Source organism: Melospiza melodia, chromosome 2, assembly GCF_035770615.1.
Source record: "Melospiza melodia melodia isolate bMelMel2 chromosome 2, bMelMel2.pri, whole genome shotgun sequence".
Taxonomy (NCBI): Eukaryota; Metazoa; Chordata; class Aves; order Passeriformes; family Passerellidae; genus Melospiza; species Melospiza melodia.
This window is the reverse complement of record NC_086195.1, coordinates 3103252-3127926: the sequence shown is the minus strand read 5'-3', so window position 1 is coordinate 3127926 and position 24675 is coordinate 3103252. Positions and strand designations below refer to the sequence as shown.

Genomic DNA, 24675 nt, shown 5'->3' with positions numbered 1-24675 from the left:
CTGCTGTTGAAGGAAAACTTCCTTGTTTTAAAACCAAAAAACTTCAGCTGTTTTGAAACCAAACTCATTGTGTGAGATCCATGGGATTTTCCATTTTCCACCTCCATGTCAACCCTTTCAGCCTTCACCCTCTTCAGGCTGAACATCCCAGGCTTTCCTTAACATTTATTTGATGGCCTGTTCCACTGTCCCAGGTTGCTCCAAGCTCCATCCAGCCTGGCCTGGAAAACTTCATCCTGGACAAAGAGAAGGAAGTTACAGCTCAAAGATAAGAGGATTTTTTTGCCACCAGATTTAAAAGGAATTAAACAGAAATATTCTTCATAACACACAAACTATCTCACCCTGTGAACAAACTCAGACAAAGCTGAATCCTGCAAATTCTTTCCTGTCACCCCTCAAAAACAAAGTCCCTTCTCTCTGCTGCTGTAGTGCCTCCTTCCTTCTTCCTTCCTTCTCCCTTCCTTCTTCCTTCCCCTTTCCTCACCAGCTGCTTCTCTTTCTCCTTCTCTCTGTTCAAACACACACATTACAGTCCCAAATGTTTCACTTTGCCCTCCATTCCTCCCAAATCTTGGGCATTCCAGCATCCTTATTTCTTTCCCTCACATCCATGTTCTCAGATGCTTCAATGCAAACCAGAGCACAACCAGACCTTTGAAGATTTTGTCACTGAAAATGAATCCAGGTGCATTTCTGCCATGGCCTTGAAAGGCTGCCTGGAACAGAGGCCAGGCAGTGCTAAAGGAATAAAGCAGGGATTTATTAAAAAGGCCTTTAAAGGACACACCTTGGGCAGCACAAGAGCCCAGCTGGGGCTGCACCCAAGATGGACTCTGGGTCATGAGTTTTCACACTTTTATAGGGTTTGGTCCATTTCCATATTGGGGTTAGTTGTCCAATTACAGCTCCATGTTATGCAGTCCCATCCTCCCAGATTGCTCTCCTCAATTCTCTGCTGTTTGTACTTTTTGAGCCTGAAGTTGCAATGGTGTCCTTGGTTCTCGGCCTGGAACAAGATCGTTTTGTCTAACTAAACTGTTAGGAAAACTTGCTAACACTTCAAATGAAGTCCAGAGTTACACACTAATGCAGTACAGAATCTGGGGGAAATATGAAAGCTAAAACTTAAGGCATCAGAATGTGCTCTGATCTGGAAGACCTCACTTGCAACTTGTCCATATTGAGGAAGTCTGGGCATCTACAAATCTACCAGTGTCACTTTTAGACCACCCAGGATGGCTTTCATGGTGCTTGGGCACCAGGGAAGGCAGAAAAAGCCCCATCAGCCCCCTCAGGTTGGACACCAGGAGGAATTTCCCCATGGAAAGGGAGCTCAGGTCTCGGCAGGAACTGCCCAGGGAGTTTTGGAATCCCCATCCCTGCAGGTGCCCAAGGAAGGCCTGGAGGTGGCACTCAGAGCTCTGGGCTGGGGACAAGGTGGGCATTGGGCACAGGTTGGATTCAATGATCTTGGAGGGCTTTTCCAACTCAAATGATTCTGAGATTCCATCTGAGATGCCTAGAGAAGCATTTCCATTCTGCCACTGGCCTCCACCTCACGGATGGGTCTTTGAGTTATCTTAAATGTTCTAATGAGTTATCCTAACACAGAAGAAAACCAGAAACCTTCCCAACACACTGCCTCGTTTGTTTGCAAATGTTCAAGCCTTATTTCATGCACTGAAAGCTGCTCTGAAGCAGCCAAAGTCTATTTTTACCACCTCAGTTCTCCATTTAATTTTGGGTTTGGATGCACGAGAAACACGTTCTCGTTACCAGTCTATTCATTTATCAAAAGCTCCCCTCCGTGGGCTCAATATTTTTGTTTACTGTTTTCTCTTGAAAAGGTCAGCTCCTTTATCAGCTATTTCTTTAAGTGAGTCTGTACCTGTCTAAAAAAGACATGAAATTCACATTTTAGTGCAGCACATTCCTTGTTGCACGTAGCCGCTCTAACAAGAGCAATCTGTATTTCTGCTGTCCACGGCCACATCCCTGAAAGGCAGCTGGCTCATTTCACTTTCCCTGCACTACTCAGGAGAGGTGGAAAAAGCAGAAACTCCCCTTTTTCTCTCAAGACATCTGAAGGGTACAAAAGCTTTGAATTATTTGTGCTTCTCTGAGTTTTGCCTGTTCCAGAAGGGATAGATGGGCTTTGCAAGCTGAATGTACCATCAAAAATCTCAATTATTTAAAAATCATAACACCAGTGCAGCCTGTTCTGGTGAGACCTATCCACACCATAGAAATAAAACATAATTCCACAATAAAATTTTATTTTTGTGTTAAACTCCCCATTCAGCCGCCCAGACTCCCTCAGATATTTACAAGAAATTGGATGTTGCAATCCGGGGTAACGGGAAAATCCAACACTGCCAAATCTTTCTCCTTTTTCCAAAAGGTTCCAGTTAGCCCTCAAAGGACCTTTATTTTTAGAGAGGAAACTGGTGACTCGTGCATGGAAAAATCCTGGGGAATGATGGATTATTTTTAGCCAGATTAGCAAAACCTACAGGAAAAATCAAGGGCAAACAAAAAGTCTTTTATACTTTTTAACAAAGTAAGAAAAACAAGCAGAAAACCCCTACTTCGCTCAAAATAGAGATTACAGAATTTTTCATATAATCTCTCCATTTTGAGTTTATTTCATTCTTCTGAACAACTTTGTTTCCTAAAGTTGGGTAAAATATTACTGTGAAAAAGAAGTGCAAATCTGAATTACAAAACTATTGTTTAAAGTACCAGAATTTCAGCATTTCGCAGCCAAAATAAAACTTTTTTGAAAGTTTGAAATTAAATTTAATTTTCCTTATAAGGTATTTTGGAAAATACTGTTGAGCAGCTCAAATCCAATTTACAAAAAATATTTCCCTGCTTCTAAATAGTTTTTTTTCCCCACTACTTATATCCCTATAGAAAAGGATAATGGCCATTAGAGCAATTATAGCAATTTCACAGCAACTCCTTTGAGATTTTTTCAAGTAAATTTATAGACCTATTTACTTTATTATGTATCTTAAGTGAAATAGCACAGTAAATGGTAATTTAGACACCACTGAATTGCTCATTTCAAGACAAAATGTTGTTATTTGTTAACATGGAAAGACTTTTTTTGTGGTTTTAACTTATATTTCTACTCTTGTTGGGCTTGATATTGTCCTTGTGTGAATATATCTTTGAACAACTTCTTAGATGGGTATAAAATGAGTATAAAACCCTGTGGGGCAGATGCTCATTGCAGACAAAATATGAAGTTTTTCATTCAGATTTTAAAAAAAGTAAGAAAATATCTGGATTGAAACCAAACATATGTTTACTCAAATTTTTGCTTAAAAATATAAAGTATGAATTGAGTCAGTTTTATCTCCTTGCACTCCAATTGTTTTGTGGACAAACCCACAAAGTCTGACCTAAGCTAAGCTGAGGTTGAAGGTGGAGAATGAGAATCAGGCAGAAACAGCCTGGAAAATCCAAGCACACAAAGCAGGAGCAGGGGTTTTTCCTCTTGAAGATTCTTCACAGGGACATGGAGGAGAATTGTGGTTTGAAAAAATGTTTGACTGGAATATTTGACTGAAAAATATTTCACTGGAGCTTTGGGAGCAGCAGCACTCATTAAAAAAAAAAAAAAAAAAAAGAAAAAAGAAATATTTTTTCTTGCAGCTCCCTCTCATAGAGATGGATTTCTTGGTGTCCAGTAGTGTGGTTAGCTCAGCTTGTTTTCATGACATTGGTAGGAATTTAGTGTTTCTGAGGGCTCCAAAATCTCACTGAAGTTCTGAAAGGGATCCAGAAGCCTAAATACCAGCCACAGTTTCAGAAATGATTCCGAGAAGGCCAGACAGGGTGATGGATAAGGCTCATTTCCTTAGGAAACATTGCTGAAGTGCCATTCTGAACTCACCATTTCCAGGTTATCAAAACACCACAGCCTGAAACCAAACATTGACCCAGCTGAAATTATGCAGGGTTTTTTAAAAATGTCTTTTTTCTGGATGTCACTTCCAGCCTGATTTCTCAGTTATTTTCTCCTCTGCAGTCTATAAACTGCACAAAAGGGGAAATCATCAGCAAGAAACCAGGTCTCTGTATTTCACTGTGACTTCTTTTGGCAGGGAAAGGGAATGAAGGCAGTGATGGCCTCATTATTTAGCTTAAAAATGCATCCAAAATCCCATTATCACCTGAAAAAATGGAGAAGGAGCAGCATGGAAAGAACACAAGAGCTGTTGAGATAAACTAACTGTAAGGGGGGAAATTGCCTGGCCCCTGAGATATTATTTGAGGCAACATTTGGATGCCAGAGTTGGGATTGGCATCTTGGGCCACCTCAACCAACAGAAAACTGTGAACATCCAGCAAGTCACCAATACGAGGGAAAGGAGAAGCCACAGAAATGCTGTTTCCCCAGTGAAATATTACAGTAATTTTTCTTCTCAAACGTGTAAAAATTAAAGTCTTGCCTGAGTTTTGTATAGGAGGAGAATCCTGCTCTCCTGAAATAGAAGCAGAAGCTATCAAAATTCCCCTTTGGCTTCAGGGAAGTTGTCAAGAAAGAAATCTCCATTACCAGATTTAAAAAGTAATTATTATCCTTCTCTGTTTCAGTTTTTCCAGGGTTTTCAACTCCTTCTTTAACTTTGTGCAGCAGTAACAGCAGCAAGCAAACCAATATTCTTGGGCAATGTCTGTGTCCTGGGGGCAGCCAGATTGGCTGGAAACTGACTGAGGAAAAGAATACAATTTCAGGAGGGAAGTTTCTGACATGTTTTCATTCTTCTGTCAAAAATTGGAGGGCAGGAGGAATCACATATCTGCACTCCAAAGTCATTCTGTTCCCTGTAGTCTGTATTTTTTTTGGAAAAAAAAATAGGAATTGACAGTTCTTCTTAGCTCAAACACTTCATCTTTACCAGTGGAATTTGAGCTGTTCTCCCAAAATTTTGCTGCCCAAGGAAGCTGCAAAATTGGTATCAAAGGGCAGTCAGGAGTGTGGAAAGATTTGCTTTGCATTGGTGCAAGTGGGCTTTCCCCAGCCAGTGCCCATCCTGACCCTGGGAAAGGTTCTTCAGGGCAAACAATGTTTTGCAGAGCAAAAGTGAACTCTCTCAAAGTCATCTGATATCCTCTAACCTGACACTGATCAGATCCAAGGTCTTTATCAACATCTAAATTCTTCTTTCCCTTTTGGTAGGAAAGTGCTAGAAGCTCTTGGCCTTGCTCCTCAGCCTTAGACCATTGCATAAGTTATTGGTTTCACTCCACTGCTTCAGCATCTTGATTGAATCAAGCGCTTTCTTTCCGACCAAAAATATTCCTCTCCATCATTCCTCTGCCTTTTATTTGGGAGAGTTCATTGATCAAAGCAAAGGAGCTGTCAGAGTGTGTTGGCATAGTCAAGGTGGTTCCAGCACCTGCCCAAGGAGCTCTGTGAATATTCAGGCACGAGGTTGCCTCAAGGTTGTTCAGCAATGCAGGAAAATATTGGATTTGGCTGTGCCAAGGACAAAGATTGAAGTGAAAACACCCTGACTTCAGGAGGAAAAGGGGGGAAAGGACAGGAACAGAGTTGGGATAGAAAACAGCAAGGAAAGAGGGGCTGACTTCTCCAGCCAGCATGAAAATTGGTGACAACAACTCCTTCTGAGAAGGTGCATTTCTCTCCCCTCTGGTGACCTAACTGGACACACAGACTTTGGCAAGCTGCCTGCCTTGATTTCCAAACTTTTCCCATGCTGGAACGTGCACCAGCCTCACCACCAAGCTGACCATCTACAATGTTAAATAAAACCAGAAATGGTTCTGCAGCCTTGAGACCAAGCAGTACAAGATGTCCAAGTCATACTGCAGAGCACCTGGCCCAGAGTCTTGTGGGGACTTTATCTTGGTTTTAATACATAATTAGTTTATTAACAGTGATTGTTTTTGCCACTTCCAATTATCTGGAACAAGGTGAGGTCTGTATTGCAGGCCAGGGGTTTATGTTGATTTAAGCAGGGGTGAGATGAGAGCCTGTGGTGGTGTCTGAGGGAGCAAAGGTAGAACTGTGCTGGCAAACAAGAGTGAAAAAAGCCAAATCTGATTCAATCTCATCCATGCTGCTGAATGGAAGCACATCCTCTCTCCCTAGCCATTCCCAGGTATTTTCTTGGAGCACTAATTGGGCCAAAGCCAAAACAATCAATTTGCTAGATTAGCAGTGCAGTCACCACTGGACAGGGCAGCCAAACTCCTATTTACACTTCCAGAAAGAACTAAGAGAACTCCCCAGATATCAGAGATATTACATGGTGAAGAATTAAATGAGTCAGAATTATCTGTGTGAAATGTTTGGGCCAGAATTATCTACACAAAACAGCTCAGCTGATCAGCTCATTCTTGTTCCCAGAGTTTTCAGCTGAGAAAATTGTGATGGGAAAAAAAATCTTGAGAATCTCTTCCCACAAATTTGGGAATACTCTTTTTCCATGTAATCAGTAAAGAGAATGCAGGGAGAAATCAGGATTTAACCAGTCCTCATGTAATTTCTCTGTAAGTCTAAGCTCAGGTGCAAAAATGAAGCTGCAAATAAGATAAAGACCTACTCTTCCCAGAGGTGCACTCTAGAAGTTTGTTCTGTGTTGAGCAGCACATTGAAACCTTTAGAGGTTCCTTACAAGCCAGAATATTCACTGCTTTAAGCAGATTTTGGATGAATTTATTTATTATTTCTAGCAGTTAAAGCATATAAACACAGTTTAAAATTGATAACAATAAGATCAATACAAGTCTTTCATGCTTTCTCCTTTTCCTGGTAGACCCCATGGAGAAGAAAACCTGAGTTCTCAGGAGATTTTGGAAAAATTTTGTAACTGACAAAAATTCTGACATTCAGACACCTGGTAGCAACTGGCAGAAATAATTGGGATTGAGTAACTGGAAAAAGAAATCTCAGAGATAATGTTAGACAAGCAAGTCAAGGGACACGTCTGACCCAGAGGCATCAGAAGGCAAAAGTGTGGCCAGGATTTGCAGCTTGTCTTGGTTTGAAAAGACAGGGGAATGCAGGGCAGCAGAAAGCTGCTCCTCTGGCAATGCAGGGGGCAAAGGCTGCTCTGCTGTGCCAGCACCTCAGATTGGATCCAGGCAGGAATGCTTGGCTCCTCCCCTGGGCGGAGCATCTCCCCATGGGATGCTGGGATTGGCTCAGCCCTGCAGGGACGCTCAGTGGCCATGGACAGCAGAGATCTCCTGGAGGGAGGGTTGGCTGTGGGAGAGAGAAAGGAAAAACTGCCCCAGGAACAGCAGAGAGCTGCCCCAGCTCTGACAGATGGAGACAGAACACACAGCCCCATTTCCAACCTCAGGCACAGCTGCTGTCCTTGTGCCACTGCTGGCAGCAGCACTGACAATAGTAAGCATTTTCTGGGTGCAAAAAATGCTTTACCTCAGCTTTGTCACCTTCTAAGAGGAAATAGGAGGATGCTGATTTCTGCAGTGGTTGTGGATAGGACAAGGACATGATGGAATCATGGAATCACAGAATGTTTTGGGTTGGAGGGTCCATAAAGATCATCCAGTTCCAAGGGCAGGGAACTGTCCACAAGACCAGTTTGCTCCAAGCCCTGTCCAGCCTGGCCCTGGACACAGAAATATCTGCTCTGAAGCTCGAGCTCAAGCTTTTCTGGGAGCTAAAAACCTGGTAAAAGACTAATCTGACAGGAAACCTCTCCTTACTCCAGAAACCAGTGCTCAGTGCCAGGCATTTGCTCTAGAGATGGCTCTGAATAAACACTAAGAGCTCAGGCTTCAGGGAGCAAACAATTTCCATAATCTAATTTGGGACCCTCAGCCTTGTGAAAGGCTGAAGATGTTGATAATCAACTGTCTCTGCACATCTTTGCAGGCTCACAACCTCCCTACAGCCAGGTGCAGACTTCTTACATTGCCCCACAAATGTTACCCAGCCAAGGCTCTTTGGCTTCCCTGTGATTCAAGTGAAGATAAATTTAGCAAAGCAGATGTAAAAACAACATTCTGGAGGCTTCAGTGGTAAATTCTGCAATGAAGTTGGTTAGAATCCAAGACGAAAACTACAAGGTCAAATGACTACCAAAAATGGAGTCATGTGTTTTTAAATTTGAGCTATCAGATTCATTTTTCCACCCTCCATAATAAAAGGGACAAGAATCGGGAATGAATGGAAATGTTTGTACTGCAGAGACACAGAGTGTTACTCAGACTGATTTCTTGCAGCTGTACAGGCTTAAAAGAAATGAAAATAGTAGAACATTATTTTTATCAAGTTGGATTAGAAGGCAGTGATGAAGCAGGTAATGTGAAAAAAACAAAGTGTCATCCTTACAGTCTCTTTTCTAATCATAAATATATCTCATTTCATGTCTTTTTTAGTGAAAGCTGCTGCTGAAATAAATCTCAGTCACACGCATGCTCCCTCTGAAATTAGGTTTATGATTCCATGGGTGCAAAGAAGCAATTTGGGTCTTGAAGAGATTTGCCAAGTCAGTGTTTATTGAGCACTCCAACGTTTCAAAGTGAGGCCTAGCAGTGCTTCCAGCTGAGTGAATAGTCAATCCTGCATTGATTTCAACATGCAGGACCAGATCCTAATTCCTTTCTTTTTCAGGGAAAAGGATCTGTGCTCTGTGATAATGACTGCTTACAGTTGTTAGCTGATGACAGAAGACTCCACTTTTTTCTCTAAACAAGAGTCTTTCTCCTCATATCTTGTGGTGCCTTGCAGTGTGGATTACGTGGCTGGGCTTATCCCACAGACAAATCCCCCTCTATTCCCAGAATTCCTGTGTTCCTGTGCCCTCTGTGCTCATCACAAATGAGATTTGCAGAGCTCTGAAACAAAAGCCATCCAGAGATGAGACAAAGCATTCCAAAATTTCTCCTTCCCTTCCCTGACTTCTTCCACTGCAATCAAGAGGAGAAACAGAACAATATGGATTTAGGGTGTTGAAGGCTACAAGAAATTCCTTGTGCTGTGCAAAGCCCAACAACCCCACAGGGGAGCCCAAACAGCCACCAGGTCCTGCCAAAAATTCCACAGATGGATGCAGTGCCAGGGAGGTTGGGGACCACAGCAAACGAGAGGTAAAACTCTCAAGACTTCCCAAAAACCAAACTTGGACCCTCGCTTAAAAGCAGCCCTCATCCCACCAGGAAAGGGGGAATGCAGACAGGAATCACAGTCTCTGCTCAACACATTTCTCTGCATGCAGTAAAGCCCATGAGAGCAATTTTTAGATTGTAAATTATTTTGGAAATCAGGACATTTTCAATGAATTTGCACACCAAATGTTCAGAACCGTGTTACAAGAGTTGAAATCACTAAATTGCAGTGAAACACCACAGAACTTTCTAGGTCAGCTTCTGTTACAGAAAGGTCAGTCATGATTTGCAAAATTCTCTTTTGAAACTCCTCATTATTTTGCAAATCATTCGCAACCAAAATAGGCTTACAGTACTTAAATTGGATGTGCAGGCCCTTCATGTTCCTGCTTTTGCTTTCTGTTTGCACAGCACCACAACAAGTTCTCTGCAGCACTACCAAAATACACCAAAAATCACATTGTTGATGATAAAATGATTGCTTAAGGGTTATATTGATGTGTTACATTCACAGCATCAAAAGGGAGAGAGCGTGTCCTGTCCTGTTTTGTTGTTGACACTGGTTTCATGTTGTTCTACAGGCTCTAAATAAAAGGATGTGCTTGGAAAATCAGGACTGTGCCTTTCCAGTTCTGCTTTGGAGTAGACAAGAATATGACAACAACATTTGCTGCAATTTTAGTAGAAAATTAAAATGTTCTGAGCACTGGCACAGTTCAAAAGCCCCTGGCACGGTTTGGACCAGTGCAGACCTGAGCACACACAGCTCCTGGCTCCATTTCAGGACACAGAATATTCCTGTTTGGCAGATTGTATGACACTAACCTGCCTGGAAAACAATTGGAGTTCAATAATCCAAGTGTGGGCTGCTCCACTCTTTACCCTCCACACTAAATAATAGGTCTGGGCACACTTAATTAGCTAATTTGGCCACAGCCAGGACACAAGTGAACTGTTGAGGGATTTGTTTAGGAGAGCTCCTGGTCATTTGCTGGGAAATTAAACAAATCACTGAAATCTCATATGTCTTGTAGGTTTTACCTCAGAGAATAACCAAAGCAGATCATTAGAACAGAATCCTCTAAATTGGCCAGGATTGGCTCATTACCTGGCTGTTGTGTTCAAACAAACATGATGTTTACTGGGAGAGAAGGAAGAGTTCAGAAATACTTTTTTTTTTTGCAGTGCAGATTAATAATATGTATATATTTTTGTCAGGAAGAAAAGCAGAGAGAGCAAAAATAGCTCTCAAGTGAGGCTGCTGCTACTCACTCCCCTGTTCCTGGATCCATGACAGCCATTATGTAACCAAAAGGAAAATTAGATGAAATAAACAGCAGAAGTTAATTGGGTCGATATCAAGTAAAAATATAATTAGTCAAAGTATTTTGTGGCAAAGGCACTGACAGTGTGTGGCTGTTCCTCAGCCTCAGTGGTGAGCAGGGATCCTGCCATGTGTTTAAAACTTATTCATCAAGCATTTCCATGGAAACACACAGATGCATAACCCTTGGATCACTTATTTTGGGAATTGCTGCTCCCAAGGTTCTCTCTGGAGTGAAAACTCAGTCCAGGAGAGAATAACAAACTGTGGTTCTGATCCAGAAACTCTCCACAAAGGGATTCATTCATAGCAGGATGGGGTGAGAGAAAGAAGGAAAGGGCATCTTGCAAAAAAAGAAGAAAAGACAAAAACTTGACCTTAATTTTTTCCTCTCAGAGACTGAGAATTGAGAAATGACAGCACTGTGAAGAGCCTGGAGAGTTTAGAAATAGCCAGATGCCCTCAGGAAGATTGAAATGTCTGCAAGAGTGTCAAATAAATGCTGTAATGAGAGAGACCTTGGTTAAACACTGGGTTTGTTGTCCAGAGCTGCCCCCTTACAAAGCCAGATGAGAACCAGCTCCACTGCAGCTTCTCCAGGTGAAGAAAAACCCTCCCACATTGGAATTGTCACAAGCTGATCCCACAGACTGTGACAGCAGCTCCCTGCTCCTACAAAATTCGTGGACACTTGACAAAATGTGGCCCTTCCCTCATGCTGTGAAAGCCAGATCAGGCTGGCTGTGATGCACAAATCCACACAGAGCATTTGGAAAGCATCAGTAAAAATTTGCTGTCTGAAGAAAAGGTATTTCACTGCTCAAAATTTGCTGTCTGAATAGAAGGGGCTTCACTGCTCAAAACAGTTCCACAGGGAATAAACATTGTATGGAAAGCAGGAGTGGTGTGGTGGGAGGGCAGCCCTGGATGTCCCTTCACATTCTTCCTGCTGCCAGGAATAAAATCAGCACCTGGGTCCCCTCCCAGGATAATTTCTGGTAAGAGATGCTCAGACAGGGAGGTCTGGGACATGATTCCCTTTCACAGCAGGGCCAGGAGTAAGGAATATGCTCCAAACCAACAGAATTATCACGCTCTTGGTCTCTGTGTCCATGCCAGGCTCTGACTAGGAAGGAAAAGCAAATTATTCATAATGCCTGCAAGATAATGAACCCCATTATATCAGCATTAGTAGTTTAACATAAAGCCTCAAAAGCCAGAGCCTTCAGAGGTTGTTCATAATTATTTGAGGATTCTGTTGCTGCAGCGATGTGATAACTCCTGTGGACTGGAATTTCCTTAGGCACAACGGAGAGCTGAGCATAAAATGTGATGCCTTAACTTCAAATTTTCTGGCTTTGGCTTAAGTCTGCCTCACAAAGACCCTGCAATGCCTTTCGATTGTGTTTTGTCATGCATTGCCCAGCACCAGGGCTAACGCAAGCAGGCACACTGCCACTGGCTAGGGGAGTTCCTTCAGAACTGAGGGCCCTGGGACACAGCTCCCAGTGCTGCCACTGCCATCAGCCCTGATAAGGCTCTCCTGAGACACACAGCAGGCTGAAAAGGTGACAGGATGGGGGGCACGGCCTCAAAACATGGAATTGCTCTCAGATTCTGTGCTACTGGAGGGCTTTGAGACTTTCTTTGAAAGAGGAGCAGGTCAGGAGGAGAGACAACCAGGCCACAACCCCTTTTCCCCTGGATATTTCAATAAAACTCTGCAAGGCTCTGTGATCTTTCTCTACAGGTGCTGTGAGACTCCACACAGGATCTGCTGCACAGCACGTGTTTCTAGGAGTGGAAAAGGTTTTTAGAGCCACACTGACCCAACTGAGAGCAACACTCCATAAAGAATGGCGCAAAATCACAGCAGTGCTGCGTTTTAGATGGGATATTGGGAAGAAATCCTTCCCTGTGACGGCAATGAGGCCCTGGCACAGAGTGGCAAGAGAAGCTGTGATTGCTCCATCCCTGGAAGTGTCCAAGGCCAGGTTGGACAGGTCTTGGAGCAACCTGGGGTAGTGGAAGGTGTCCCTGACCATTTCTGGGGTGGGGTCTGGGTGATTTTAAGGTCCCTTTCCACCCAAACCATTCTGAAATTCTCTATTCAAAGTCAAGCACGTGGGCAGACCCACCAGAAGACTTTTCTCTTCACAATCTGGCAGAAGAATGACAGCAGCTAGCCAGAAGAGAAAGAATTAGGTATTCAAGAGCTGAAATTCCTGCAGGAAGAAGCCCCAGAAAACAGAAGGATTTGAAAATCAGTTGAAAACAACAATTACCCCAGACCTCAGCATGTGCTCCATGCAAAACACATTCGATTAAAGCACTCTCCTCCTCAGTGCACTCTTTTTTCCCTGGCACACAACCATAACAAAGCTATTTATCTCTAAAAGCTGGGAAACTAAAAAAAAAAGGCCCAGATCATTAGAGGACAAGGTACACTCGAATTAAAGGCCACAGGCACAGAGAATTCAAATGAAATCTGAAGTACCGTTGGTTTTACGTTGCTGGGAGAAGGACACACAATTCCTTGTCTCATTATCAGCAAGACATTGATTTTCTGTGGAAGTGTGCTTGAATTGCTCTTGATAGATATTACAACTTTCCTTCAACAAGAGGGGGATTGGTTCTTTCTAAAAACTGTTGGGTTTTTTTAAAAAAAAAACTCCTTGTACTTATTTAATACTTTCCCCACAGCAATGCAATTGATGGGAAAAAATAGCTCAGCCATAGCTCATTTTCTCTGCTCACCCCCAAGTGAATCCATTGCCTCATTTATATCTTTTATCTCCGTAATATCTTTTTTGGTGCATAAAAAATTTCATTCATTAAACTGCAAAGGGGTGAGGGGGGAAGGAATATCTGCTTAAACCCATCTTGTGAAATTTAAATATGGGTGTGGGTAGGATGACCTGATAAGAAATGAGAGTTTGCTTTAATTTTATTTTCTGTGTAGCAATAAAATAAGGGTGCTTGGCATTCAATTTTTGTGTTAGCAAAACACAATGGATTTAGCAAAGAACAAGGATGATCATTTTATTGATTAACACAGGAAAAGGTTGTGTGTTGACTTAGAGCAATAACAAGAGGAATAATGACTTTTCTGTGTTTTTTTGTTTTCCATGGCAGCCAACGTCCTGGAAGAAGACTCAATGGAGCAGGACATCGAGAGCCCTGTCACAATCCATCAACCAAAGTTGCCCAAACAAGCGCGAGAGGATCTGCCAAAAAACATCAGCAAGGAATGTGCCAAGAGGAAAATCCAGAGGTACGTTCGGAAAGATGGGAAATGCAACGTCCACCACGGGAATGTCAGAGAGACTTACCGGTACTTGACTGACATCTTCACCACCCTGGTGGATCTCAAGTGGAGGTTCAACCTGCTGATCTTTGTCATGGTTTACACGGTGACCTGGCTCTTCTTCGGCATGATCTGGTGGCTCATTGCCTACATGCGAGGGGACATGGATCACATAGGGGACAGCACGTGGACCCCCTGCGTCAGCAACCTCAATGGGTTTGTCTCAGCCTTTTTATTCTCAATCGAGACCGAAACCACCATTGGGTACGGTTACCGGGTCATCACGGACAAGTGTCCCGAGGGAATTATCCTGCTTTTAGTGCAGTCTGTCCTAGGTTCTATCGTCAACGCCTTCATGGTTGGCTGCATGTTTGTGAAAATATCCCAACCCAAGAAGAGGGCAGAAACCTTGGTTTTTTCTACAAACGCAGTCATTTCCATGCGGGATGGAAAGCTGTGTCTGATGTTCCGAGTAGGAGACCTTAGGAATTCACACATTGTAGAGGCATCAATACGAGCCAAGTTGATCAAATCCAAACAGACAAAGGAGGGGGAATTTATACCACTCAACCAGACAGATATCAACGTAGGTTATTACACAGGGGATGATCGTCTCTTTTTGGTTTCACCACTGATCATCAGCCATGAGATTAACCAGCAGAGTCCTTTCTGGGAGATTTCCAAAGCCCAGTTGCCCAAAGAGGAGCTAGAAATTGTTGTAATCCTAGAAGGAATGGTGGAGGCAACAGGTAACATTTCTTATACTTTGTATGAGGTAAATGCTTTAATTTTAGCAAGGAAAATCAGTGGTTTTGCTTCGTTTTAAAGGAATCACTTCCACAGTCGTTGCGTTTGAAAAAGGAGTTCGTTCTCTGGTGAGCTTCAAAATTAAAAGCATGCCCAGTTTAATTGTCTGTTCCATCTTGCCTAACGGAATTAGTGTTGTTTCTGCTCTGTTTGGAAAATGGGATAGCATCTCTCATTTTCTGAATTTTTCACAGCATGTCACCCAGTTATTTGTCATTCTATTGCAGGAGCAGCTCAACCACAGGGACCTTGTGGGATAAAATTGCTTAGGGAAAAAAACAACCAAAAAAAAATTCAATGCAAAAACTCTGTTTGTGATTAACGTGGAAGCACCGTGGTCCTGCTGCTTCCAATCACCCCTGGGTATCTGCAGAACAACTGCCAGCCCTGTGGCATTCCAGGGCTGGATCCAGTAGGAAGTGATGATCTGATCAGTTCTTTCTTTTTTTTTTTCTTTGCCTGCTCGTTTTCCTTGGTTTTTGCTTTAACATGTAACGTGGGGCTTGTTCCACTCTAGCTCACAAAAGGTCTCATCTGAGTTGGTGTTTCACTGGGGCCCCCACAGGAGTGCACAGAACACTGGAATCTGGAATGTGCAAACAAGGAATGTTGTGTCACCGGAGTTTCGTTGGCTGGGTGGTTGTTACCTGCAATTATGCAGCAGAACAGCAGAAATCATTTGGTGCAAGGGAAAAAAGTGCTTGAAATCCACAGCAAATGAGCCACTAAAATAATGTTTCTTTTTTGTATTAAAGCCAGAATTATAGGAGGGTACTTTTATCTGTGTTTTAGAAGCTGGAGGTGTTTTTTTCCTGTTAATAACAGCATCAATGCCTGAAATGAGTAAATATAATCAACACACGGGAATGGCTATCATAAAATGAAGATTTGATGTGCTTGGGGGATGAGAAAACACTGATTATAGAATTATAACAATGAGATTTGCCATTTTTCCCCACGACTGCAGCAAAACCCAGGAAAGTTTGAGCACGTGGATTCCACAGCTCTGACAGAGGCACAACCTTTCCAACCCTGACTCATGTTTTGCAACTGGAGCCAGGAAATAAAGAGCAGTCTCTTACTAGAACATGTGTGTGTGTGTGTGTGTTTCACACATCTATTATGTGGTGTCAGAAGAAAACTGCATTTGTCACCATATAATAAACGTGTGAGACAAAAATGGAGCAGAGGGGAAAAAAAAAAAAAAAACACAACAAAAAAACTGAAGGGAACTTGGCAGGGAATTTGAAGTGGTAAATGCAAGGCTTTCCAGATTTTCCAGGAAGTAGGTGGTACTGAAGAGAAATCAAGATGCAATGTTAAGAGCTCCTGATCTGAGATTTCAAACATCTGCACCACCTTGGGGTGAGACAATGAGGGAATTGCTGTTTGTTCCCTGAAACCATCCTGAGATCTCAGAACTGCAGCTGAAGGAACTTGACATCCCAAGAGGGTGTGGGATATTTTCAGGTTTGCTGAACACTGTGTTTTCCAGCAAAGTGATTGGCAAGTAGTGGCAGAATAAAAAATGTCTCACCAAAACCACCTACAAGATCAAAAGGCAGAATATTCCTGCAGTGCAGCAAATGTGGATTTGTTGGTTTGGAGTCTCATCTTTCCCTATTTGTGATTCCCCCTTCTCTCACCTCATTTTCACCCCTGCACATCCTAGGGCTCTCTCCCAGGGGTTTTATTTGCTGCCCTGGCCTGGCCACCTCTCCCACTCAGCCTCCCCTGCAGCACAAACCCCTCAGACTGCTTGGGCTGGCAGGGCTGGAGATAAAATCACATTTGTCGTTATCTCAAACCTCTCCAGTCCTTATCAAGAGAGAAACTGAATGCAGTGATTTGGAAACCCACAGAAGACATCCAGGATTAAAGAGTTTCCCCTGCACTGGATGGCTCCATTTCACATTTTAAACTGTTCTTTTTCGGTAGAGTCTCCTGTTGAGTGAGATATGAGCAGAGGGCATCAAATAATGTCAGAATTACCAGCACAATTTCTAAAACATATTTGTGCAGAAGTAGCTTCTTGTGCTGGGCTTTGACCCCTTGGACTGAGTTGTTTTTGTTGAAGGTACAATCAGTCCACCCTTCTACCAGCACTTGGAATTTTCACTCTTTCAGTTTACAAATGTTCACACAAATATTACACAAATATTACAAATGTTTGTATTTATTTGCATCCTGGCAAACACTGAAAGCCAATTTAGGCAGTCAAATATTCACCTTTCCTTCTCCCACCTGCAGCAGAGTGAGAGCAGGGGAAGAAGCTGCTCCCAGCAGCAAAGCCCAGCCCTGCACTCCTGCCAGCAGAGTTGTTATGGAATCCAAAATTATAAATTTATAAAAGCTGAAGCCAGGAAAATGTGATGTCACCTACAGTGTCCTCATTTGGTGTCATTGCTGAGAGATCCAGACCAGACTGAGATTGTGTCATCCATCAGAAAAGCCACTCCCAAATTTGAGCAGGAAAAATAACCCTTTATTTGTTTTCAGAGCTTCCCCACTCAGATATAGCTTCAATGAGAAATAAAATGGGAAATGATAAGGGTAAACCTTTGCTAATGTTGTTATTAATTATTGATTCTGCTTAAATTTGGCCCAACAGGTAAATACATTTATAATGCTTTCCACCCTAAGTGCTCCAAAATCACATTTATCTGTTGTATGAAACGCAATTTTTATAGATTGTCATGGGAATTCTGCATTGTGTGTTAGGACGGGAAATTAAGAATAATGCATTTTCTTAAATGGCATTAAAATAATGAACCAAATTAAAATTCAGCAGAAAGTTCAACTCAAGGACCCCTTTGATTCCCCATGGAAGCTTTGCCACAGCTTCCTGAGATGCAAAAAGAAGTGGATGTGTTTTTTCCAAGGCACATAACAAAGTATTATCCCAGGGACAATCCCTACACCTTGGTTATTCCCATTCTTTCTGCCATGAAAATGAATTTGAGGGAGAATCCTCAGCAAGGCATTTTCCAAAATCATGAAGTCAGTCTGATTCCTTCACCCAGCACCATCCAACACTCAAAATAAGGTTGGTTTTTAAAAATACTTGTTATGGATCCTTTCAATATGCATTTTTCTTGATTTATTTATTTACAACAACATTCAAAAATATCTCTTTGGATTCAAAGGATAAAACTTTTGCAAAGATTTATTTCTGTGCTTTCCCTGGTGGTGGTGCACATCTCTCCAGTGTCCAAAAACATTGATTTTGGGACAGCAAAAGCACATTAGGCTGCTGTGGAACCACTGAGGAGCCTCGAGGAATGGGGAAAATAAATCCAACCAAACTTCACTGCAGCTGGAGGGCACATCTGGTATTTTCACATTTTGCAGCCCCCATTTCCCAGAGTTTTAAATGTAAAATAATCTACAGTTAGGAATATTTTATGATAATTGGATCCTAGCCATAGGCTTAAATTTTTTAAGCCTTTTTCACCTGGTGAAATCTATTTCTAAGGGAAGTCTTATCACAAGCAAAGTAGGTATTTTAAAAAAATTAAGCAAATGTATAATTCTGATAAGGAAATAGACCCATAAGAAGGAAAGGAAAGCCTTTTAAATTTGGAAGGTGTAGTGGGAAGGTCAGGTAGTGTACAGTAGCAAGAGAAACTGAGAAATAAAATCAAAGAGAGAGAGAGAAAGATGAAAAGAAAATAGGGGGGGAAAGGGTGAGAAAGAGGAAAATTTCTGAACTAGACTTGTGAAGTTGTTATCTGGCCAGTGGGATGCACTTGGTGACGCTCTGGCAATTCCCTCTGCCTAAAAATAAACATTTGAGCATTGAACAGTTCCAAGGAAATAAAATGATCTGCACATTTGTAGCTGTCAAAAGAAAAAATAAAAAACCAAGCAACAAAGCCAGCCAGAGAACTTCAGGTTCAGAGGGATAATTTTACAAATAAACTCAGAATAGGGTGCATTTATAATTCTGACACTGGGGCAGCTTTGAGAGCAGCATCTGCAGGAGGTTTTACAGGCACAGAAACAACCACACTTGCCAGCTGTGGAAAACACGTGTGCAGAGCAATAAAATGTTCACTTGGATGGTTATTTATACAGTAAACAGTGTTATCAACCAGACAAATATTGTATAAAGCTGTTGCCCTCTTCACTGCAGCCCCTTTGACTGACTGGTTTATTGTGGGTTTGATTTCTCTGGGATGAAATGCTGTGTTTACCCCTTGGCCTTGCCCAGTCCTAGCAAATATCTCCCTCTGATATGGATTTAAACAGTTCCAACCCTTCAAAACCTCTCAGCAGACTCTGCTCTCTCTCCAAATAAAAATTGCTGGGGTTAGAGTTTCTCACTTGAATTTTCTACTGCTCCTCAAGGAAGAAATATTTATCCTCTCCAAGAGCTTCTTGAGGGCACGGAGGTGACAGGAAGAAAAACACCAGGATTTCTCCCACCTGAGTGCTCCTGCAAGACAAAGGACAAGAGCGGGTTTCATTGTGCTGCAGGATGTGACTGAAATGCAGTTTGAGCAGGGCCAGGAACAAGTGGCTTCTGCTCCAAACGGGATCATCTTCATTCCAGAAATGATCAGAGCACAAGGGCTCTCCAGGCTGCAGCTTTCCTTTCTGTTTTTAAGGGTTTTAACATCTCCTGCTGCTGGGTGCCAGACTTGGACAAGGTTTAACTTCTCACACATCCCCACTTCCCTGGAGCTGCCAGCAATCCCTTTCACTTCCATCCCATTTTAATTTTACCGAGTCTAACAAAGAAGCATTCCACTGTTATTTATTCTCACACAGAAAATTACAGGCATTAGCAGGAGGGGAGTGCTAAATGCCAGCAGGGAAAGGAATTCCCATCTCATTTCATGTTTCCTTCAGGAAGATTTCTCTACAGGTGGAAAAAGATGAGTTTCATTGCTGAAGAGGATTGTGAGACTTAGAGGAGGCAATTACAATTTCACAATAGTCAAAGCTACGAGGAATAGCAAGAAATCAGGCAGCAGTGTTTGTGGGAAATAAAAAGGAGGTGCTGATTAGGAATATTTCAGCTAAAGTGTTGCTGTATCTCACTTTCAGGGAAAAGGGATTACACATTTGTTTAACAGCTTTATTCTCTGGGTAGTGCTGTACTTTGCAAGCCTGTTATGAATGTTTGAGAATGGCTTTTTGTCCATCTCTCACACCTTTCTCACCAATTAATTCCTCAGCTCTTCACAACTCCAGCTGCTCCCTCAGCCCTAAGTGTTCAAATATAATATTCAGATTCAAGCAGTAACTCATACTAAAAGGTAAGATCTCTAAAAGACAGGTATTTAGGGATTACCTAACAGATCAGATATTATGAAATAATTCTGTGCTGACCACATATCAGACTTGCTCCAGAAGAGCTTCATTTTGCCCCTCCTGTCTTTGCAATCCCTCCAAGATCTCTCTGGGCATGGAGAAAGGGCAGATCCCAGTTCCTTCCATATTCCCACAGCCTCCCCTGTCAGCATTGTTCCTTCCTAAACCAGGGCCAAGCACAGAGAGGTGCCCCAAAATCCTGTTTTTGCTCATCACTGCTGAGCCTACGCAGGTTATTCCCTGCAGGGTTCATGATCTCCACAGCCAGAGCAATGACAGGATCCCAAAATTTGCTTTACTCTGGCCCTGCTCCTGTTTTCCAGACAGGAAGGCACAGTGGGAAGCTGGGTTGGCACCCTCTTCATTGACCATTAAATCCTGTGATTCCAGACACTAAAGCTCTTCCTAAAATCCTCTGATTCCAGTCACATAAATTCTTCTTAAAATACCGTGATTTCAGACACTCAAACTCTTCTTCCTAAAATCCTCTGCTTCCAGATGCTTAAACTCTTCCTAAAATCCCATGATTCCAGACACTTAAACTCTTCTTAAAATACTGTGATTCCAGACACATAAACTCTTCCTAGAATCCAGAGATTCCAAACACCTGAACTCTTCTTGCTAAAATCCTGTCATCCCAAACACTTAAACTCTTCCTAAAATCCTCTGATTCCAGTCACATAAATTCTTCTTAAAACCCTGTGATTCCAGACACCTAAACTCTTCCTAGAATCTCATTATTCCAGACTATTAAAGTCTTCCTAACATCCTCTGATTCCAGACACTTAAACTCTTCCTAGAATCCTGTTATTCCAGACACCTAAACTCTTCTTCCTAAAATCCTGATTTCAAATATTAAACTCTTCCTAAAATCTGTGATTCCAGACACCTAAACTCTTCTTCCTAAAATCCTGTGATCCAAAACACTTAAATTCTTCCTAGAACCCTGGGGTTCCAGACACTTAAACTCTTCCTAAAATCTGTGATTCCAGACACATAAACTCTTCTTAAAATCCTCTGTTTCCAAACACTTAAACTCTTCTTAAAATCCTGTGATTCCAGATGCTTAAACTCTTCCTAAAATCCTCTGATTCCAGTCACAGAAATTCTTCTTAAAACTTCATTATTTCAGACACTTAAACTCTTCCTAGAACCTCATGATGCCAGACACTTAAAATCCTCTTAAAATACCGTGATTCCAAACCTAAAGTTTTCCTAAAACCCTGTGATCCAAAACACTCAAACTCCTCCTAAAATCAGGTGATTCCAGACACTTAAATTCTTCCTAAAACCCTGTGTTTCCAGACACTTCCACACATCCTAAAATCCTGTGATTCCAGATACTCAAACTCTTCCCGAAATCCTGTGATCCTAGACACCTAAACTTTTCCTAGAATCCTGTTATTCCAGACACCTAAACTCTTCTTCCCAAAATCCTGTGATCCAAAACACTTAAACTCTTATTAAAATCCTCTGATGCAAAACACTAAAACTTCCTAGAACCCTGTGATTCCAGACACTTCAACTCTTCCTTAAATCCTCTGATTCCAGACACTTAAATTCTTCCTAAAATCCTGTGATTCCAGACACCTAAATCTTCCTAAAATCCCATGATTCCAGACATTTGAACTCTTCTTAAAATCTGTGATTCCAGGCATAAACTTTTCCTAAAATCCTATGATTCCAGACACTTAAACTCTTCTTAAAATACTGTGATTGCAGACACCTAAAGTCTTCCTAAAACCCTGTGATTGCAGACACCTAAACTCCTTAGGTGTCTCCTTAAAATCCTGTGATTCCAGACACCTAAACTCTTCTTAAAATCCTATGATTACAGACACTTGAACTCTACTTAAAGTCTATGATTCCAGGCACATAAACTTTTCCTGAAATCCTGTCATTCCAGACACATAAACTCTTCTCCCTAAAATCCTGTCATCCCAAACACTTAAATTCTTCCTAAAATCCTGTGATTCCAGATACTTAAACTCTTCCTAGAATCTCATTATTCCAGACACTTACTCTTCCTAAAATCCCATGATTCCAGACACTTCAAGTCTTCCTAAAATCCTGTGATTCCAGATACTTAAACTCTTCCTGAAATCTTGTTATTCCAGACACCTAAACTCTTCTTCCAAAAATCCTGTAATCCAGAACACTTAAACTCTTCCAAAAATCCTGTGATACGAAACACTTCCAGTCTTCCTAAAATCCTCTGATTCCAGACACTTAAACTCTTCTTCCTAAAATCCTGTGATGCAAAACACTTAAACTCTTCCTAAAATCTTGATTCCAGACACTAAACTCTTATTAAAATCCTGTGATTGCAGACACCTAAACTCTTCCTAAAATCCCTGTGACTCCAAACCCTTCCTAGACCCCTGTGATTCCAGACCCTTGATCTCCTCTGCTTCCAGCCCAATCCCCAGCTGGCAAGGGAGGATGCTGAGCAGGGGGCAGCCCATCCTTATCCTAAATGAAATATTTTGCTGGTATTTCTAATTTTAGGCTTTCCCTTTTGGGTTGTTACCTGCCTGCAGAGGATGGTGGTGAAATCCCAGCACGGATTCGGGTCAGGGCAGGGTCTCACCCCTGGAATTTTGCTGGAATGAACTGATTCTTTCAGGCTGATCACCTTGTTTGCTCAGCTTGATTTCCAGATACGAAGTTCAAAAGCCTGGGAAGTATTTTTGGTGAACTCTGCTCCCTCCCGTATTTCTAAAATATCTTTTCACTTCTCTCCTTGGTGCTTATCTACTTCCAGCTGTATAATATTCTTTCCTCCTGTCTCCCTGAATTGCAATGAAGGATAAAATGAAGGTTTTTAAGAAGAGTTGAAGTGTCTGGAGTCACGGGGTTTTAAGATTTTTAGTGTCTGGAATCACAGGATTTTAAGATTTTAAGTGTCTGGAGTCACGGGATTTTAAGAAGGGTTAAAGTGCCTGGAATCACTTTGCATTACACACCCTGATAACCAGAAGGCCCCTCTAAAATTACAAATATTTACATCTGTTTCTAAAGAATGTGAGCAGAATGATTACTCGCCTTCAGCAGAAAGTTGTCACAAAATTGAATAGAGCAGCAGCTGTAAAGCCAGAAGTGACCTCAAAGTTTAAAGAATGAGAAAAGTTGTGAGTCAAAGCAGAAAATCAAACTCAGCAGTTGATAGATTAAAAAGAACAAGGCTGTGGACTGCAGAAACACCACTGGCTACATAAAGGACATGAAAAAATATAGAAAATTCATGAGTTTAAATTTTTTATCCTAGAAAGCAGCTGCCAGCACTAAAAACTCCCATCGTGGCACAGTTCTTGGGATACCCAAGGCCTCTGAAAAAAGTCCTCAAGGGCTTTAAGGAAAAACAAATCACAAAAAGTTGCAGTGATCTCAGTGGTCTCAATCACAGCATTCCAAGGAAAATCAAAGTTTGGACTCCCTGCCCTTGCTCACTCACTCCCTTTCCTTCATTCCCAATATTCCCAAGAATGATTTAAAGAAAGTCACAATTCTCTCCAAGATTTCTTTTCTTCCTGATTTTGACACTTTTTCCTTAGTTTGGATTTCTTCAGAATGGCATAAACCTCTATCTTTAAAAAATAGGATTTGAATAAATACAGGATTGTTAAATATGAGATATCCCATTCTTACAACTTACACCAGAATGAAACCTGATTTAAAGAAATATCCAAAACAAAGCAGAAAGGAAAGAGATTGATCTCCAAAATCAAATTTCCAGTGCTTATGAAGAACATGTTTGAGACACCTGAGGAATGCTAAAATTTGATTTAGAAAAATAAATTCAGAGGGAATATTTGGCTGAATTCCATGAACCTCCCAGAAATGAGTAGTGGGGAGTGTAACTCACACTCTGGGGTGTTTTGTAGGCTCCTCCCAGGAGTCTGAATTTACAAAGTGATGAACTGGACAAATAATTTCCACTGGCAGGTCTGATCGGGATTTATCTCCCACCAGGAGCAAGGTGAGGTCAGAGCCCCCAAATTTCTTGTGGAGGACCTTCCATGGCAGGGGTCAAGGCTAAAAGGGGAGCCAGAGTTCCAGAGATTTGTCAGGAACAGAGTTGGAAGAGGGTGAAAATACCCAAGAGGATACCAGGATGTGCCTGATATTGCAAAAGTGGATAGAAATCCCCTCCAGCCTAAATTTGCCTGTGATTATAAAACTCCAAGCTGGCTCCTCCTTGTTTTTAATAACTGTGAAGAATTGAATGGCTTTGAAAAATTCATACCCCAGCTCAGAGCTTTCATTGTTCTCCTCTGTCACCATTGAAAAAATTGTGGATTATGTATCTTTAACATCTTTTTGCCCCTCTGGAGGTTGAGATGAGTGTCCAGCGTGGGTTGGCCATGGATTGGCTGCTCCTCTCTCCTTGGGAGAGTCTCCCTGTGATTCCAGCTGCCAGCAAAATAACCCAGCCACAAACAATTGCTGAATTGTCATTATTATCATTATTGTCATTATTGTCATCACAACTGTGTCTAACAGGACTTCCAGCCTTAAACAACATCAAGGCTGACAACTTTGATTCCCCATTTCTGACTGCTGCAGACCAATGTGAGCTGGGGAGAGAGGGAGAGAAAGAGAGAGGGGGACTTCCCTAAAGAAAAATAAATCCATCTGACTGTGGCAGAGCTGCCAGGCACCACCAGAACAAAAAAAGATTCAAAGATTTATGAGTCAGCCACTCCAATTAAATTGTGCTGGCACTTTTTTTAACCAGCCATTAGCTGCTTTTTTTTCTTTTTTTTTTTTCTTTTCTTTTCTTTTTTTTTTTTTT

General features: G+C 41.8%; 1 protein-coding gene across 2 annotated transcripts in view; it reads left to right on the top strand.

Annotated features, from left to right (window-relative positions):
• KCNJ6 (potassium inwardly rectifying channel subfamily J member 6) overlaps positions 1-24675 on the top strand; it is a 172092-nt gene that overhangs the window by 121603 nt on the left and 25814 nt on the right. For both annotated transcript variants that reach the window (XM_063180661.1, XM_063180652.1), the window contains one exon: positions 13583-14503. In XM_063180661.1, the coding sequence (XP_063036731.1) occupies positions 13583-14503 (921 nt within the window). The remainder of the gene's footprint in view (positions 1-13582; positions 14504-24675) is intronic.